The sequence below is a fragment of the Zonotrichia albicollis genome, chromosome 10 (assembly GCF_047830755.1).
Source record: "Zonotrichia albicollis isolate bZonAlb1 chromosome 10, bZonAlb1.hap1, whole genome shotgun sequence".
In the NCBI taxonomy this organism is placed as follows: domain Eukaryota; kingdom Metazoa; phylum Chordata; class Aves; order Passeriformes; family Passerellidae; genus Zonotrichia; species Zonotrichia albicollis.
The window spans coordinates 9384124-9401808 of NC_133828.1; the positions used below are offsets into that span (position 1 = coordinate 9384124).

Consider the following 17685-nt stretch of genomic DNA (forward strand, 5'->3'; position numbering starts at 1 on the left):
GGTTTTATTCTTAAAACTGAACCATGAGCTTTCACTCCACTTGGAAAAATGCCCAATCCCTACTTAGGCACAGTGATGTCCTGGCAGAACTGGAGCTGCTAGCCCCGTGTGGAGGTGGCTCCATGAAGTGAAGCTAGAAACAGGCGAGCTGGTCTGTGCACACAAAAGCCTCCCAGCAGACATTTGTCCCTTTCAGCATGCTAAAGAGGGCTGGAAGAGAGGATAATGGAGAGCATTCACCGCTGAAAAGCATGAAACACCGGCCAGTCTGCACTATTTAAACAAAAGAGACCAAACATAAAATGAGAGAAGTAAAGCTGTGACTTGAAACAGAGAGATTCTCTTCTCAAGTTCTTTAAAATACCCAGTGATCTGGTCATAAAACATTTCATTTCATTTGCAGGAGGTTTCACTTCATTTTCATTAGTACTGTGATGGGATCATCCTGTGCATTCTATAATCTCCACATGCAGTTACTGCGTGCTGTGGGATCACACCAAGAACCTGTGTCACATTCAGGGATGGCATTGCCTGAGGCTCAAGAGCCAAGCACAGCAAACAGAAAAGGGAGGAAGAAAAAAGTCATTTATGTCCCCCAGTTTTTCCTCTCCCAGCCTTAGCATATTGACAGAAATTAATTTCTATAGGAAGGGAATTGCACTGTTTGCAAAGAAATCCTCTAGGATTTATTGATCTTTAAGAAAAATCTCATTAAGCAGAATAAGGAAAATTTACAACAGGTATGGGAAAACAAAACAATCTCTTGGGATCTTCACCAGGCCGAAACAGGATTAGCTCTGTAGTTTCTGTAATCTTCCTCACAGAAGAATGCTAATTCCGTCTCATTTTCTAGAAGAAATAAAAAATTAAATATTTAGCACACCAGTAAATGAACAACCAACAGCCAGCTATTTAGAATTTTAGAAGACAATTAGCAACTTTATGGTCAAAGACAATTATAAATCACCACCCACTTTTCTTTCTTCCTTGTAATATTTTTGAAAAATGTTGCTAGTATTAAAGAGATTGTTAAATCTCATTATAAAACACCCCAAACAAACAAAACCACCAAGAACATGAATGTACAGAAGGAAATATGTACACAAGACCTCTCAAGATTTGTTTAACACAGTCTTCAGAATTGTTTGTAAAAACATTCAGCAAATTAAGTGATGGCATTTCTAACACCCTCAAATGCTAGGAAAGTAATGAAGCGTGATACATTCTTTTTTGTGCATTTTTCTGTTCGGAAAGGGAGAAAGAAACTTCTTTTTCCCATTAAATTAGCCTGTAGGTATAATAATTTAATACTTAGAGGATCAGTAGAATATTTTACAGATCACTTTACATTCTCCCTCATGACCCATCAAAATATGTGTCTGAAGAAGTTAATTTTTTGCCCTGCTGATGATTAATTCATGAGGCTTCGACAATATGCAAAGTGAAAGACACAAATTGGCTTCTCCAGCAATACCTTCAAATACCTCTAATTATTCACAGGGGATATGGCAGAGCTAAAGGACCCACAAAGGTTCAGAACAGTCACAATTCTTTCAACCCAGTAGGTCAAGGACTTCCTCTTCTAAAACAGTAAGTCAGCAACATTACTAATTCAGAACAGAGACAAATCTGATGGAATGCCTTCACAATTATTAAACATGAAATTCTTTAAGGTGCTGAGCCAATAAATTCCACATTCATTTTTTTAATTAAACCTCAAGTTAATGAAGTCTGCCTGTCTTGTAAAAAGAAAAAAAAGAAACAAAAAAGAGTAGAAGGGATTTTAGAATCTCAACTAGAAAACAGACAAGACTATTTGTAATGAATACTGAACACTTTATTAACATACACCCTGCTTTAAAAAAAACTGCAAGCATTAACTTTGCTGACTGGATAATAACTGTAATAATAATCACTACTACAGAGGCTTTCCTGAGGATACTTATCTAATGTCCTCATCATTTATAACTCTCTAGCCCAACCCTGTAAAGTGCCAAGGGCAATCAACTGCAGCTTAGGAAAACTGTTCTGCGTGTATCAGAATTTCCCAGAATTTCTAATGGTGATTCTGATTCTGATTGTTTTATTCTAGTAAGTCTTGTCCAGATTAGATGTTGAAAAAAAATCATATCTCAATAGGAGATTTCAAATCTTCTTACTGGTTCAAAGAAAATGTACAAACTTTATTGTTTCGTACAAAATGAGGACCAGTGGTACATGATTCATGATATCACTTCCTTACTCTTTTCTACTTATTGCTGAAGGAGAAAAGTAAAATCTTCAAGATTTTACTACAAAAACTTCACTCCTAACTTAGCTAGTTTTCATGTCAATATACACTGGAACATATCCAAATTCAAAATGGCATAATGGCACATTGCACTTTCCAAGGAATGGGTTTTCCTCTTCTATCACAAATACCCTCTATATTCTAATGACTAATAACTGCTGTTATTCAGAAAAAAATAAACAAAAAAAGCTTTAAATAATTTTCTGCCCAGATGAACCACCCCTCCCTTTGTACAGAGACACAGAACAGGCTGCTGCATTCCTATTTCCTTTCAGTGTAACATTTAGTCTGATGTTTTGACACCTTTTTGAGATCCAACTATTTCACTGCTGTAGCTACAAACCCAGTTTCAAAGGCAGATAATATATACAAATACTCATCCATACCTTTTTGAAAGAAGACAGCTTTGTTATTTCTAATTCAACATCTGGCACTGTCATCAGTCCCTCTCCTGAACTGCACTGTCTCTTATGCCTTACACAGATAAAGATCATGATTAAATTAATATTTTGCTAACTAAATTACAAATCTGCAAGGCTTGGGTGCCAGTAATCCTCTTTTTGATTTTTTTTCTTTTTCCCTTCCTGCAGACAAAAAGACCTGGTGTGTAGTAAAAACTATGATTCATATTACAGCAATACTCAAAGACCTTTAGGAAAGGGATATTGGAACCAGAGAAAAACACTGAAGAGACACCCCAAGTCACTTAAAACCAGAAAATAAATCACAGGAAACAGGAGAGCCAAGTAACCTAGAGAAAGAAATCCCATTGAGCAGCTGGGGAGCAATCAGTGAGCAGCAGGAGCAGGAGGGAGCCTCCTCTGTGAAGCCCCTGCACTCAGAGCTCAGGCAGTTCGAGCTTCCCAGGCAGGCAAATCAGGTTCAAATGAGCAAATGTCCATATCAAGGTGGAATGCAACCACATCCCCCAAGCACCCTGCTGCCACAAAGTCACTCAGCCACTTTTATGAGAAGCCCAAAGGACATCCAGGGACCATCAGTTTTATCATGACAGACATTTCTTTACATTATTACCAAAAGACATGCCCTATATGTAGTCTCTTATCAAAATGTGAGAAATCAGGTCAAGTTTCAAGTCTTTGCTATGTTCAGCACATTCTCTAAGTGATAATGCTCCAGCTTTCCTGAGCAATCTGGCTATCAGACACTGTATGCTACACATTAAACAAATCTAATCTTATTTCATTATTCCATGCTGGTTCCACTACTTACATTTCTAACCAAAACATCAGTTTAAATGTTACTGATAAGACCAAGCAGGCACGGTACTAATAACCTATCTGTCAATCATTTAAAATTACTCTCAGCAGAATTATAAGCATACCCTCTAAAAATCACAATTTGCATTCTGAACATTTGGAGTGCAGATACCTGCTGCCCTCAGACCAGTGATTTGAATAATGCTTCCCTGAATAATTATCAAGTCGTGTAAAGAGCATCAGAAATAGCATTTACTTTTCAGCAGCCTGTCCAAACATAATCAGCCAGCTATCAATTTAATGCTACCACAAGGAACAGCATCTTCAGTCAATACAAATGCACTCCTACCTACTCCAGCTGCTTTCAGCGTGCTGTCTTCCTTCAAAATCAGTTTGTCATCATCTTCCAAACTCACTACAAGCTCACCAGTCTATAAATCAGAGAACCAGAATACAAAAATAAGAATAATTTCTTCTGCTCCAGTCTTGTTTGACAGTGCAGAGATCTGCCTGCATCAAAGCACGCAAAAGAGGAACACAGCTAATAATCTTACCTTAGATTTGTGTGCTTGGTGAATAATCTTCATTGTATCTGAAAGAAAAAACAGTGTTTTCCTAAAACAAGGCTTAATAAGCACACAACACTGAAAGTTGTACTGGGGAAAGACAAACAAACAAAGGGGGAAGCTTAAAAATCTTTTGTTATTTACAATTTTGTGTACTCAACCTGAAAGAGGAGAAAACATCTTAATCTCACAGTTCTGTGGCCACAGCCTCAAGCAGTCAATGCAACATTAAGGTACCACATCCGACTGGGCTTCTGCCTGTCGGCTGAATTACAATAACCAACTAATGACCATCTCAATTGCCAGTCAAAACACATCAATTTAAATGCCACTTAGGGTGTTTTAACTTAATAGGTTTTACACATGGAATTGGGGCAGGACCAACAGCATTTATGCACTGTCAACTGCTACAGCTAAGTTGATAGGCAGCAAGTAATTACGACACGGTAACCTGATCACTTCAGATCATCCCTTGAAATTTTCCTTCTCATGTATACAACACCCATCATCCACAGAAGAAATTTCATTAAGCAAGTTCATTTTACATGAACATCTACAGCCTCTTCTCTGTAATGCTACACCCTCTTCAATAATTTTTATTTTACGTCTGTGTAGTGCCTTTAGAAATTAAAAAAAAGGTACCACTTTCTCCTGGCAACAAGGGCAGGGCTTTGTTAACAGAAGGGAAACACAGGGGAAAATAACACAGTCACCAAAGCAACTGCATGAGTGCAAAGATCCAGAGGGAACAGCTTAAAGCCATGCAACACTAATAAAAAAAAATAATTGAAGACTGTGTTTGAACAAATCTGGAGTAACCCATCAATACCTTCCCAGCAAAGAAGAAAAACCAGTTCTGCTTGTCTGTTCATTTTTCTGCTCTAATTTAGTTTTGTGCATTGAGTGAACACTACATGTTGCAATAGTCTGGTAAGAGAAGGATGCAGCAAAATGAACTATTGGCTAAACCAACTTTCAAATCACCAGGAGTAAGTATTCAAATGCTCAGAATAACAAAGATCACATTCCCACTCAGAAGTCTGCTTCCATACAATTCTGGCCCACTTTGAACACCATCTAAAACATCACATAAGGCAAGAAGTACTCTGTATTCTCACTGCGGAGAAGGCAGCCCTGGCATGTTGTCATAACTGTGGTATTAGAAGAAAGACAGACATTAAATTGCAATTACCAGGAGCCATCTTGCATAGAAACATTACAAAAAGACCAAGCAATCACAGAAAAAATATATTGCAATCATGAAACCTTTCTACTACAGCAAATAAACCCAGCCTGTGCTTTAGTTTTAAGCTCCTCTGTCTACTTGGATACTTTCCCTTTTCTCTAGTCCTTGTCCAGTCATACCCTGGAGCATTGTCTCAGTTCTACTGGCTCAGAGCTCCACCACTGGCACCCAGCAGTTTACCACGGGCTCATCTGAGCTATTAAATGGCTTCTTTAACTCTGTTACAGAGATTAAACCATAATCCCTTCCCACAAGCTAAATCCTCTGACTGGCCTTCGCTATTTCATCCCCACGCAATCAGTGGCAGGGACTTGAAAACTGCCAAGTTTTTATCTTGCCTTTTCTCATGACAGGTCTATCATGGCAATTGATAAGATACCACTTTCTAAGTGATTTTATTAACTACCTGCCATACTGCTCCACATTCATGGATGAAAGAAATAAAACTGAGAAGCAGCTTATGGAACAAGCTGGCACCCAGACTGCCAGCAGCAGTGAAAAGGTACTGTGGTGTAAAAAGGTGACAAGGTGCTAAGATAAGACTGACTCAGAAAAAGTTCTAGACCAAGAACCAGAATAATCCATACAAAGAAATGAAGAGAAAATGGAAGTCAGAAGATTTGAGATGTGAGTTGGAGCACTGATCCAAGAGCAGGAATGTGATGGCATTATGTATGATGTTAAAACAAAGTGGTGCTGAATTCTGCAGGGAAGGAAGCTGAAACAGGCACAGCGAGAGACAACCAGATCCAACTGAGATTTCTGGCACTGCCAAACAAAACAGGAGAAAAACTCTGGCTTTTGCTGCAGAAGTCTCACTGCCCTTCCCTCACAAAAACACAGGAAAGACAGCAGAGCACTGTAGAGATAGCAGAAATGCCAAAAACAGGAACCTGGATGATTCACAGCCTGAGGGGAAGGTGAGGAACCTGGCTTTGATATTCCTGTGTGAAAATTTTCCTGCAGTTAGCACCAGCACAGTAAGAGCAGGCTCCCACTAACTGGTGCAACAGGTTTTAAAGTTATGCTCAGTCCTACAAGGCACAACCAGCCCTGAGCCACCAGATATGTCTTGTGAAAATCTAAACTGATCTCCAAGTGATGAAAGAAGCAGCTGGGATAGGCAGCACCAGGGATACAACGGAGAGAGCAGTTCTAGAGAGGAACCCCTCAAACAGCCAAAGCCACAGAAGGGGTGAAGGGCACCTCCAAATTCAAACTTACACTTCCAGATGTTATGACCTTAAGTAACACATTAAAAATGATAGAAACATTCAAATACCTGCCACTGATGTATCATCAGTCTTAACCCCTCTTTTTCTAGTTTCCATTTGCACTCTGTGTTTCACCATCAGCAAGAGCACAAAATGAAATCCTTTGTTTATTTGTTTTAATAGGCAAATAGAGTTCATTACCCTTCACATGTATTAAGTAGATTTTTCACTCAGTTCTTTGAATGACCATAGAGGAAGGAGTTTGCCAACTCCAAGAACATGGGACACAGAGGATCACTTGTAGGAAAACTCCATGGGAGCTTTGAGAATTGCCAAGTTTAGGAGAAGATACGTGACTGACACCCAAGTTTACAAACTCCAAGAAAGGAAGTAACTCAGTCTGTCTAAAAAGTTTTCTCTATTCCAAGCAGGTGAATTGGACATGTTCATAACAATCTGCACAAAAAGGAAATATAAATATAGCTTTGATAAAGTCAGCTTAAATTTCACATCATGCTATTTCATACCACCAGCTTGTATTTAAGAGCTTTCATAACTATTTGGAGCAAAGTTCCCCTGTTTCTCTCATATTGTGTAAGCTATTTAAGTATATAAGACTTGAGCATTTTCTACTTTTTTGCCTTCAGCTTCTGCCTCACCATCAGTAAATAGATACTGAAGTACATGAGCAGACAGAGAACTACAATTTCAAAGTGTTTTGAGACCACAAGCTGCTCATTAGGGTAAAGACAGAGTTAAAAGGCACTTTAAAAAAGTAATAAAAAATTAAAATCAAAACCCATCAGTTCCCAATAGCAAATAATGTAAACCGTGCAGCCTAATTCAAAGATTCAAACAGATTTTCACAATAATGGTCAAGTTCTGCAGACAAGATCCCAGTGGCATAACTCCAGCTACAAGAGCCGACAGAGTTGCAAATGTAGGCAGGCACTGGCACCAACATTAGTATTGTACAGCAATTATCTTCTATGTTGTATAAATGCTGGTGTAAAGTATCATGTGGTCATTTGATGGCAATTACAACAAGAAAAATAAAAACCACCTACCATACTTGTAATTTTTAAAAGGAGGAGGAAGTCCTGATCTTGAAGACACATCTATTGAAATAAAAGCACAAAGTTAAAACAAAGTTCCCTTTTTTAATTATTTCCAATCCTTCATTCTCCATTATTGTGCAATGTATGCATCCCCTGGGCAGCCTTTAAGTCAAAATAAATCTGCAACATAGGAGATTTGTTTGAGCACCAAATGCTTAAACACAGCCTTTGGCCCAGATTCTATAGTGACTCCATATGTGAACAAGTTCCTTTGAGCATGAAGTCTCTCTGAACAAAACACCCCACGAGGACAGTGAGCCAGTGCAATTAGGGTGTGACCACAGGAGCCTGATCCTTCAGAAATCTGCCAGCAACATCCTTTCAATGGTTTGTCCAGCATCTCTCTTTGCCTTATACAAACAGCTGCCAACTGTGGCCCAGAACTGAATCCTCAGGTAAACACACCACAAAAGGAAGCCAAGCTGTAGAAAATGAGCTCTTTAGCTGCTTGCAGGACACAGTCCATAGGTAACTGCAGGGACATTGACACCTGCCCTGGTGCCAGTGCTCCCTGTGACAACCAGCACTCAGAAGGCCCAGCCACCTGTGGGGTGCCAGCAGCAAGGTGGCTGAAGCCTTGATTTCTTCAGTAGTTTATCCATTTATCTTAAACTGCCTCTTCAAAACAGATTACTGTAAAGGAAGGAAAAGGGCTTTTGCACCCCTGTGGAAACAGGGTTCTAAGTCTTGTTTAAAACAAACATTGGCTTTGTCTCAAATAACAGTGAGTTGCAATATTGCACACATCAAAAGCAAGTTTCCTAGCATTGTTTTTTATTTTCTTGTCCATACCAGCAGCTGTGCCATATGTTCTGAAAGTGTTTGCAGTGTTCCAACAGCATCCCAAGACCTTGCCATGCCTATCACTGTCTAGAAGTATGGAAATTGCCAAACACAAGACACCCATTGTCCCAGGGCAATGTCCTAGAAGTTGCTCAAATGTTACCTAATATAACAGTTCAAGACTTGTTTAAGCTGACTTCATGCAAAAAAAAAAAAACCAAAAAAAACCAACAAAATAAAACAAACAAATTATGTTATTTTGTACCCTTTGAATGTCTCCATTGAGGTGTGTGGAAATACACCTGCAGGATTAAGGGTAACACCCTAATGATCAAGTCACTGTGTGGGCTAGTCTGCAGTACTTAACTTTTAGATTCACTGTCACTTTCAACCAGGCTTATAAAAGAGAAAGCCCACAGATGAGTAAATCTGCACCACAAAGCTCAGGATGGAGACAGAAACTCAGAAACAAACATGCACTCTGAGACCACACAGTGTCAAAAACAAATTTTCAAGATTCTTTTTTCTCACAAATAGCAAACAGACTTGCATTCCCACATTCCACATATTTGCATAGTTAGGATCAAAGACTTTCTAAATTCTATTAATTTATTCCTATTAATTGATAAATATTTGCCTGACAGCACCCCTCAAGGAGCCTGAGGCACTGAGCCAAATGCAGCAATGCTCTTGTTTCTTTTAGACTAAATGTGGGTGTTGGGGAAGATGAAACAGGAAAGCCTTATAAATATGACTGCCTGGCAAAAGATTTTGAGAATATAGAAACTATAAGTGAGATTGAAATGAAAGCAAGCTTTGAGATCCCTTAGTTACTGAACAACTGGAAAACAATGGTATGGCCAGCTGAAGGTAATTCCCTTTTGATCAAACAATTCCCTCTGCTTGCAGACAGGTCCAAGGGTCAGAGCAGACCCTACAGCTTGGCAGATGGGGTCCAAAGATTAGTTTTTAGGGTTTAAAATGTAGCACAGTATGGTGATGTAATGATTCTTATAGGCTGTATGGAAATGCTATAGGATTTGTATGTTGTACTAGATTGGTTAGTGAGAATTAGAATATTCAACACAAAAGAAGATTCATTGTATTATAACAGGAACCTCGCTCTCTTACCCTCTTAGCCTCTCATCCTTTCTCTCTCTCATCCTCTCTACCCCTCTCTTCTCTGTCACAGACATCTTTTATGAAAAATCCTTTCCTTAGGATTTTTCCTCCTGAGAAGCTAAGAGGCCTCAGGAACAAAATGTAAACATTGATTATCTGCTGCTGTGGAATGCAACAGGTGGATCTGTGATTGGCCCATGTTGAATGTTTATAATTAATGGCCAGTCACAGCCCAGCTGGCTCAGAGAGAGAGTCCGAGCCACAAGCCTTTGTTATCATTCTTTCCTTTTCTATTCTTAGCTAGTCTTCTGGTGAAATCCTTTCTTCTATTCTTTTAGTATAGTTTTAATATAATATATATCATAAAATAATAAATCAAGCCTGCTGAAACATGGAGTCAGATCCTCATCTGTTCCCTCATCCTCAGACCCCTGTGAACACTGTCACACTTTTCTCGTGCCTGCTCCAGCTGTGGCTGGCAGCTCCCAGCAGGGCCCTGCTCCCAGGCCCTTTGCAATAAACTCCAAGTTCCACCGCCTGGCTGCAGAGATCTCTCATCTCTGTCTGTCCCACCCTCTGAGGCTCCTACAGTGGGGATTTGGGCAAGGGGGAGCAGTCCAGCCAAAATCAAACATGGCACACCGACCACGGAAGCTCTCCTTAACTCCAGACCTTTCATCTAGGAAGGAAAGCACACGGCGGGACGCAAACACGAATTTGGCATCTCCACCAGAGCCATTCCCACTCATTTGCTCCACAAGGAGGTGGAGGGACAGCAGCACTTGGGGCTGGAGCAGGCAGAGGAGCAGGCAGGGCTCACCCTGGCGCACGAAGGCCATGAACTCCCGCACCGTCTGCTCCAAGGGCACGCCGTGGAACACCAGGGGCCGGAAATTGCGGTGCTGGAAGGAGCGCACCAGGCGAACCGTGATGGTGCAGCCTTCTGCTGACATCAGAACCAGCTCTGAGCGACCTGGGAAACACCAAAGGGAGGAATTACTGTGTGGGAACCCAGGACATTCCTCTGGCTGCCCTGGAGGGCTCCAGTCCCTGCCCAGGGGGCTCAGAGACCTTGGCACAGAGCCCAAGACCCTGTGCCTTTCATTCAGCCCTTGGAAAAAACAATTACCAACCTTATATGAAGAATTACAAGCCACAAAAGTTTAAGTAGAATGATAGTGAATTTATCACAAGGTGAAAAATAGATTTTTGGGGGTTTTAGAATGGGCATTCAGGGGGAAAGATGGAGGAATCTGGGCATGTCCAGCCTTTCTCCTCCTTCTTCCTGGCCTCCATCTTCTGCTCTGATGTTGGCACTTACAGATTGGTTTACAGTAGAAGCTCACTGTCTAACATAGGTGATAGGCATTAGGAAATTATTGCAAATATTGCACACATAGTTTTTTAGTACAAAAAGATAACACAGCCCTGGGAGCAGGCAGAGTGCCTCTGTCTGTCTTGCTGAGCAGACCTCAGCAGGACAGGAGAAAGAATTTTATAAATAAGATACAATAAACAACATTGAGAATGAGAAATGAAGAGCTCTGACTTCTTCTTTGACTGCCAGGCTGGGAAAAGAGACTTTCTAACATATCTTGGGGTCACTGTGAGCAGCAGAGATTCCAAGATTACTGCCTTTCCTCTGTCTATGAGCACAGCTGGAGAAAGAGGTGCAGGCAGGCCTCGTGTACAGAATAAAACATGAGAGAAATCCAACAGCATTGGGCCCTTCAGGATTTCACTGCTGTGATTCCCACAGGGAACAAACAGATCCTGCACACCACACACTCCAGCACCTGTGCTGTGCAATGCCACACCAGACTCCCCACTGAACATGCAAAAGTGCCGTGGATAAATTTAGCGACATTTCTCCTCACAGAGAAAAGCAAGGCACAATTCTTCCCGAGAGTATTTCTGGGTTTCACATTCTCTGAACCTCAGAGAAAGGAAAAGCAATTCTTATCATTTGCTGTACCTGTGTTTGTGCAAAAGTAGAATGCAATATGGAGACTGTTTACCCAAAGTGATGGTGTTTTGTTTCCTTGGCCTATCAAGCCCAAATGTGTGTGTGTGTTTGTGTCAGGACTGCCAGCTGACAGTCACAAAATTCTCTGCAGTTGTGTGTGGTTGAAAGCTTGGCAGATTCAGTTTAGATGTAACGTAACACAGTGTAATATAATATAGTATAATAAAGGAATTAATTAGCTTTCTGATAAGATGGAGTCCTCCTCATCATTCCTCCCTGCCATGCGGGTCATCCTGTTTCAATAGATAAATGCAAGAGTGTTGTGTGGATTTTAAGTGACTGAAGACTTCACCTGCTGGGCTGTAGGACAATGTCCTAATACAAACAAACCCAAAGACTTTTTTAACATACTTGTGTTGGAAAGAGTGTAATACTCTGAAAAATGTCTAAGCTGTTACACAATGCTCATTTTCACCTCCCCAGGGGAAAGTGAAAAACCACCCCACATACACAGGCAAATCATTTTCCTGGTGTACTACAGCATAATTAAGGGATTTAATTTATAATAGTCAATCTCTAGAACGGCTCTGTGGGCTTATACTAGAGAGCAGAGCCTAAAACAGAGCAGCCTTGGCAACCCAAAACCCTCTTCAAACAAGCCCATGTATTGTTCTATTGGGTTTTTTCCCTCCACAGGAAGATAAGCTCTTTTCTGCCCTGACAAACTTCTCTATTTTTGGCGCTGGGCATCCTCAGCTTCCTGGCCACGGGCAGCAGTGCCAGAGCTGCTGCAGCCACGAGCAGGGACTGACCCCGTGCGCTCCAACATCAGCGCGACCTTCGCACCTCCCATCCCGAGCAGGATCTCAGAGTCCACCTCCAGCCCTGACAGGGAACCTTTCACCCAGTCATCCCCAAATGATCTTTTTTGTGCGTCTTTTTGGTTTTTTCCCCCTTTTTTTGCTGTGGGGTTATTTAAGCACCCCACCATCCTGCAGGTGCATCCCAACCTTGGCTATTATGTCCCAGCCGTAGCCGGGCAAAGCAAACTACCAATATTTTCATCAATCGCTATCTGCACAACGGGGACAAAGACCTTCCACCACACAGGGCAACTTGCTTTTGCATCACCTTGGCTAATAACCCCGAGTTCCAAATCCATTTTAAATGAGTGTGTGTCACACACCACACAAATTATAAAAAAAGTGTACTTTGCACCTGGAAATAACTCGATTTATACTAAACAGCAAAGATGGAGGTTTTCTTAGTGCTACTCCACATGGGCTGGTGATTTGCAGGGTGCAGTAAAGGGCACAGCATTCAACTCACTTGCTCCTAAGCAGCATGGAGGAACCCTGTGGGAACACGGAATGGGGAGCTCGATCACAAATCGACAATTTTCTCATTTCTACTCAAACCGATCGCACGGAGAGCTGGGACCGTGCACTACCCCGCGCCTCAGGGGACAAGCAGGCAGGTGGGAGGCGCTGGTGGCGCATTCCTCTGGAACAGAGGGACCTCCCGGACCCGCAGCAACCCCGGCACCGCCGCCCGTCCCAGCGCGGCCCGGCCGCACCGGCACCACCCGCCCCAGCGGGCCCATTACCGCTCTCCGCCGCCACTTCCGGGTACCGCCCCGCCCACCCGCTCCGCCAATCGCGTCCTTTCGGCTGCACCCTCGGGACGCGCGATTGGCTGAGAGGGCTCTGTCCCGCCCCTCGCGCCGCCGTTGTCCTCTCACGCGCTGCTGAACTGGAGGCACCCGTGCCGCCTCCGCATTGGCTCCTTGCCCGTCCCCGGCTCGCGCTGATTGGTGCTCGCGGGGCCCGCGGCGCTGCGATTGGCCGGCGGCCGGTCTGGCGAGGGGTGAGGCGGGCGCGCGGCGGGGGTGGCGGGGCAGACGCCGCGGAACCGGGGCCGGGCGGGTTGGGCGCGATGAGCGAGGTGCGGGGGGCGCTGGGGCCGGGGGGAACCGGGGGCGGCTGGGGGACTCCGCGAACCTTCCCCTCACTCACCCCCTGCCGCCTTCTCCCCAGGCCGCATTCCAGAAGGCTGCCGAGGAGGTGAAGCAGCTGAAGTCGCAGCCCACGGACCAGGAGATGCTGGACATCTACAGCCACTACAAACAGGCCACGGTGGGCGACGTGAACACCGGTAGGCACCGACCGGGAGGCAAAACCTCTCCCTGTCTGCGCTTCCCTCAGCCCCGCGGCGCAGCGAAAGTGCCTGGGAGCCGCCTTGGCAGGGATTGTATGCGGAGGGCACGGGCTGACCCGATAAGGCTTTGTGCAATTCGGGGTTTTTAGATTAACCCGGCTGCCGCCGTCTGCTCCGTGCAGTGAGGGCCTGAGGATGCTTTGTGCAAATATTGGCATTGGATTTTTTTGAGAGCTCTGTCAGTGTGTAGCTGCTCAGGCCGAGGGTGCTGCTTTAATGTAGACACTTCTCGGTTATACAGACTTAAACAGCAAGGCGAGAGATACAAGGGTGGAATTGCAATACTGGAGGGGATGACACATTTGAGTTTATTCAGACTGGATTGGCTGCTAAAAATAGCACTGGAAAGCAAAACCAGAAGAATAGGAGAAAACTTTTATGCGAGCTGCAATTAAATATACTTCAGAAAGATTGTACCAAAATTTTGTCTTTAGGTACGCAGTGCAGAATGTTTCTGCCTACTTCTCTTGCTACAATGCTGTCCATGGCAGCTCAGCTTTTGGAATTACATTTAAAGTGGAGCGTGTCTCTATCGACCTTGTGTAAGGCTGGAGTAGCTAGAATTAGAAAGGGAAAAGGTCATTTCTTTGGAGTGCTGGCCTCCTAACCCAGTAGCTGGCAAAGTTTATTGAGTGTCCATTGATTTAAAAGCTGGCAGCAAAGTGTACAGGAAATGGTAAGTAATTTAATCTCCTTTTTCCAAAGCTGGCAGCGTGAGGGAGAAAATTATTTTCTTTGGGTTTAAGATGTGGTCATTTCGGTGTGGCTGGACACCAGCACTATTAGTGCTTGCCAGGGTGAAGCAGTGCTGGGGACGTGCCCCCGTTCCTGCGAGTGTCTGCACGCCTGTGGAGCAGCAGCCAGCAGGAGCCTGTGGGAGGGTGGCTGCTGGGGTTTGTGCTGCAGACAAGGGAAGCTGCCAACTGGAGCCACAGGTCACTGTGCCATGGGAGCTGCACAAGGCTCTTTGTGAGCGCTGCCCAGTGCCATTTGTGAGTTCTAAGAATTATCTTTGAGGAGAGAGAGAGAGGGAGGAAGTAAAGCCACAAAAGGGACTTTACACCAAGATTAACCATATACACGTCATTCACTTTCTGCTTGGCCACACCACAGCCTGCAATGAAGTGAGTTAAATTTCTAAGGTTTTCAAACGCAGAACTATAGCGTAGAAATACACCACTAACTTGATGATAATGAGTTCCAAGATGTGTGTTACTATAAACAGCTGCCTGTTTCTGTATCTCTGCCTGTAATGGACCTCAGGGTGTTTCTGCTTTACTTTAGAGCTGGTGTTCTTTAATTGGACAGCTCTTGTGTGATGGCAAGCTCTTCAGAAAGTACAGCTAAACCAAATGACAGCAGTTGGTGCTCTTCTGCTCAAATGCTGCTGCCTCAAGGGACTTTGAAAGAGCCTATTTCTGTCGTCACCAACGATGTTGTAACATATTCCCCTGAGGTGATCTCCTGGCTACAGGTTAGCAAGCAGCAGCTGCCGAGATGAGCCTTTGTATTTAATCACAGCTAAGAGCCAGCTAAGCCTTCAAGTGGGTATTACTCACAGCCAGATCACACAAACTAATGCTGCTGCTCATCCTGCCTTTTTCAGAGCGCCCTGGTATGCTGGACTTCAAAGGCAAAGCAAAGTGGGATGCCTGGAGTGCATTGAAAGGTAAGTGTCTGATTAAAGGAATTAATGAAATTACGCCTGGCAAATTAGTCAGAAAGACACGTGTAGTTCAGTAGGAAACACAATTGTGTTGCCTTTTAATGCAAGAGTTCTAGAAGTTCAGAATGCCATGATAATAAATTTTAATTACCTCTGCAAGGCAGAAGTAATCCTGAAGAATATGGCCTGTGTGAAAGGGAATTAGGGTGCAGAATGCCCAGCTGGCCTAAGATGTTAAATAAAGAAGAATAACAGCAGGAAAAATCTAAAGTTGTGTTCCTGGTCTCAGTCTAGTATCCCAAAAACTGAGCTCTCCCTCCAGCTGTTATACATCTTCCAGTTAGAAAAGCTTTGGAAGACACAATTGAGCTCCCAGCTCTAAATGATGATCCAAAAAAGTGGTCTGATCTGTGACAATGGGGGCTTTTTTTCTGGTGTTTTAAGGAATAGCTTTCCTGCAGTAATTGTCAATGGCATTAATAGAACTAATGCACTGGTTAGTTGCTGTCTGTGCAAAAACAACTTTGCTTGGAAGCACTGTGTTTTCATGACTGATAAAACACATTTGTTTAAAGCTTTAGCAGTGGATTCACAGCCAAGTGACCTTCCTGGCTCCTTTGCTCTCCAGTGGCACAAACTAGAGCAAGGAATTGTAACTTGTAAATTCTTGAGGTAATTCTTAATCTGTGAAAGGTATCTGACTGCTTCCTGTGTTCTGTCCTTCAGGAACATCCAAAGAAGATGCAATGAAAGCTTACATAGCAAAAGTGGAAGAACTAAAGGGCAAATATGGCGTCTGAGGACTGGATAAGTCAGCTGCATGCATGCCTGAAACCTGCCTTATTTCTAATGTGGGAAACTGGTTTCTAAGAGTAACCTTAGATTCCTAGTATGTCATAGTCGGTTCTCCTCATGCGTGTAGTTCAGGAGAAATCATGTACCTGGCTAATGTACTGACACGGTATAAATTCCTTCTGGGAACAGAATCTGGAACTCATTAAAGTGCATTTGGTACTTTAGCTGTTGTTCTGGTGGTCCCTCGGCGCTCCCGGTGAGCTCAGCCCCGAGCGCCGCCGGGCGGAGCCGCGTCCCGTCCGTCCGTGTGCCGCTAGAGGGGGACGGTCCCCTGCGCTCGGCACCGCCGGCTCCCGGCGAACCAAACCCCTCCTCTCAGCCCTGAGTGACAGCCCACGGCAGCTGGAGCATCCCAGAGCTTATCTGGAAAAGGTTATCTCTAATGCTGTGTGTGCTAGGAGCAAGGTGCTTGGTACTTATTGCCTGGAGCCTTCGGAGACTTCATCAACAACTGCCAAATCATCTTTCATAAAACACTTCTGGGATGTGTTATTTCCCAACAACAACGTTGGGCTTCTAGGGTAAAGGCAAATGCTGAGCACAAAGCCTTCCCTGGGCAAGGAGAGCTCCCAGAGGCAGTGGAGTTGATCCTCTTGGTGCTGTAAAAGCAAGAGAATCAATTTGATGTTGCCACACAGTTGGCTTCAGTGAGGGGTGAGTCCCTATAGACTTTGGCAAGACTGCTCAAAGAGGAAGACTTAGTGATCATCAGCAGAAGTTCAGTTACAAAACACAGAGTTGTCACTGTCTCTAGTAGCTCATTGTTTTGTCTGCCTACTGTAGTCTCTTGGAGCTGCTGATGATGGAAAGGGAAGATTTTGCTTTAAAAATGTGACATTGAACTATTCCAGCATAGAGCATTTAAGAATGAAATCACAACCTTATGCAGGAATAAGGAATTGTAATTTTGGTTAGCATCTGAATAGGTGAGGACTTCAAGCACTCTTCAGATAAGCAATTGATTTGTGGAACTACATAAGGATGAAAACTATCATGTATCTGTCTAGGTAAATACAGTTTTGTAGCTAGTTATGCATGGTGAGTAGTAGATTTAGTGATTACTTCACATGCTTTCAAAAAATTTTACTTTCCCCTTTACTACTTTTAGTGGGAAATGCTCTTAGACCTCCTTTTTGTCCTTTAAAATGTGTTAGGATAATGAGCAAAAAAAGGCAGTTTATTCTTGTTCCTCCGTGTTCTTCTGGGTAAGTAAAATAAGCATTTGGAGGTTTTTTACCTGCTCTTGTATCCTCTGTTACTTGAGATTGTCTTAATTAAATTCACTTTGCAAGAGAGGGGTAAGAGCAGATGTTCACCATGAGAAATGCTCTTACCTCTTCTCTAGCCCAAAATTCCACATCTTCTACAGCTCCATCTTGGCAGCTGTATTTTGTGAAGCTGGTTACCTTGGAAGGATTCTGC

At 43.3% G+C, this 17685-nt stretch overlaps 2 protein-coding genes across 2 annotated transcripts; one reads left to right on the forward strand and one right to left on the reverse strand.

Annotated features, from left to right (window-relative positions):
* Positions 1-663: 663 nt before the first annotated feature.
* On the reverse strand, positions 664-13278 carry C10H2orf76 (chromosome 10 C2orf76 homolog). Its single transcript, XM_005487931.4, has 6 exons — positions 13132-13278; positions 10380-10532; positions 7604-7654; positions 4065-4102; positions 3860-3941; positions 664-849 (listed from the first exon to the last, which is right to left on the reverse strand). The coding sequence occupies exons 2-6, from the start codon at positions 10510-10512 to the stop codon at positions 773-775; spliced, it is 381 nt and encodes a 126-aa protein (XP_005487988.1). The 5' UTR covers positions 10513-10532; positions 13132-13278; the 3' UTR covers positions 664-772.
* Positions 13279-13396: 118 nt separating this feature from the next.
* DBI (diazepam binding inhibitor, acyl-CoA binding protein) lies at positions 13397-16427 on the forward strand. The gene is made up of 4 exons (XM_005487933.4): positions 13397-13469; positions 13562-13679; positions 15349-15411; positions 16135-16427. The coding sequence occupies exons 1-4, from the start codon at positions 13461-13463 to the stop codon at positions 16206-16208; spliced, it is 264 nt and encodes an 87-aa protein (XP_005487990.2). The 5' UTR covers positions 13397-13460; the 3' UTR covers positions 16209-16427.
* The last annotated feature ends 1258 nt before the right edge of the window (positions 16428-17685 follow it).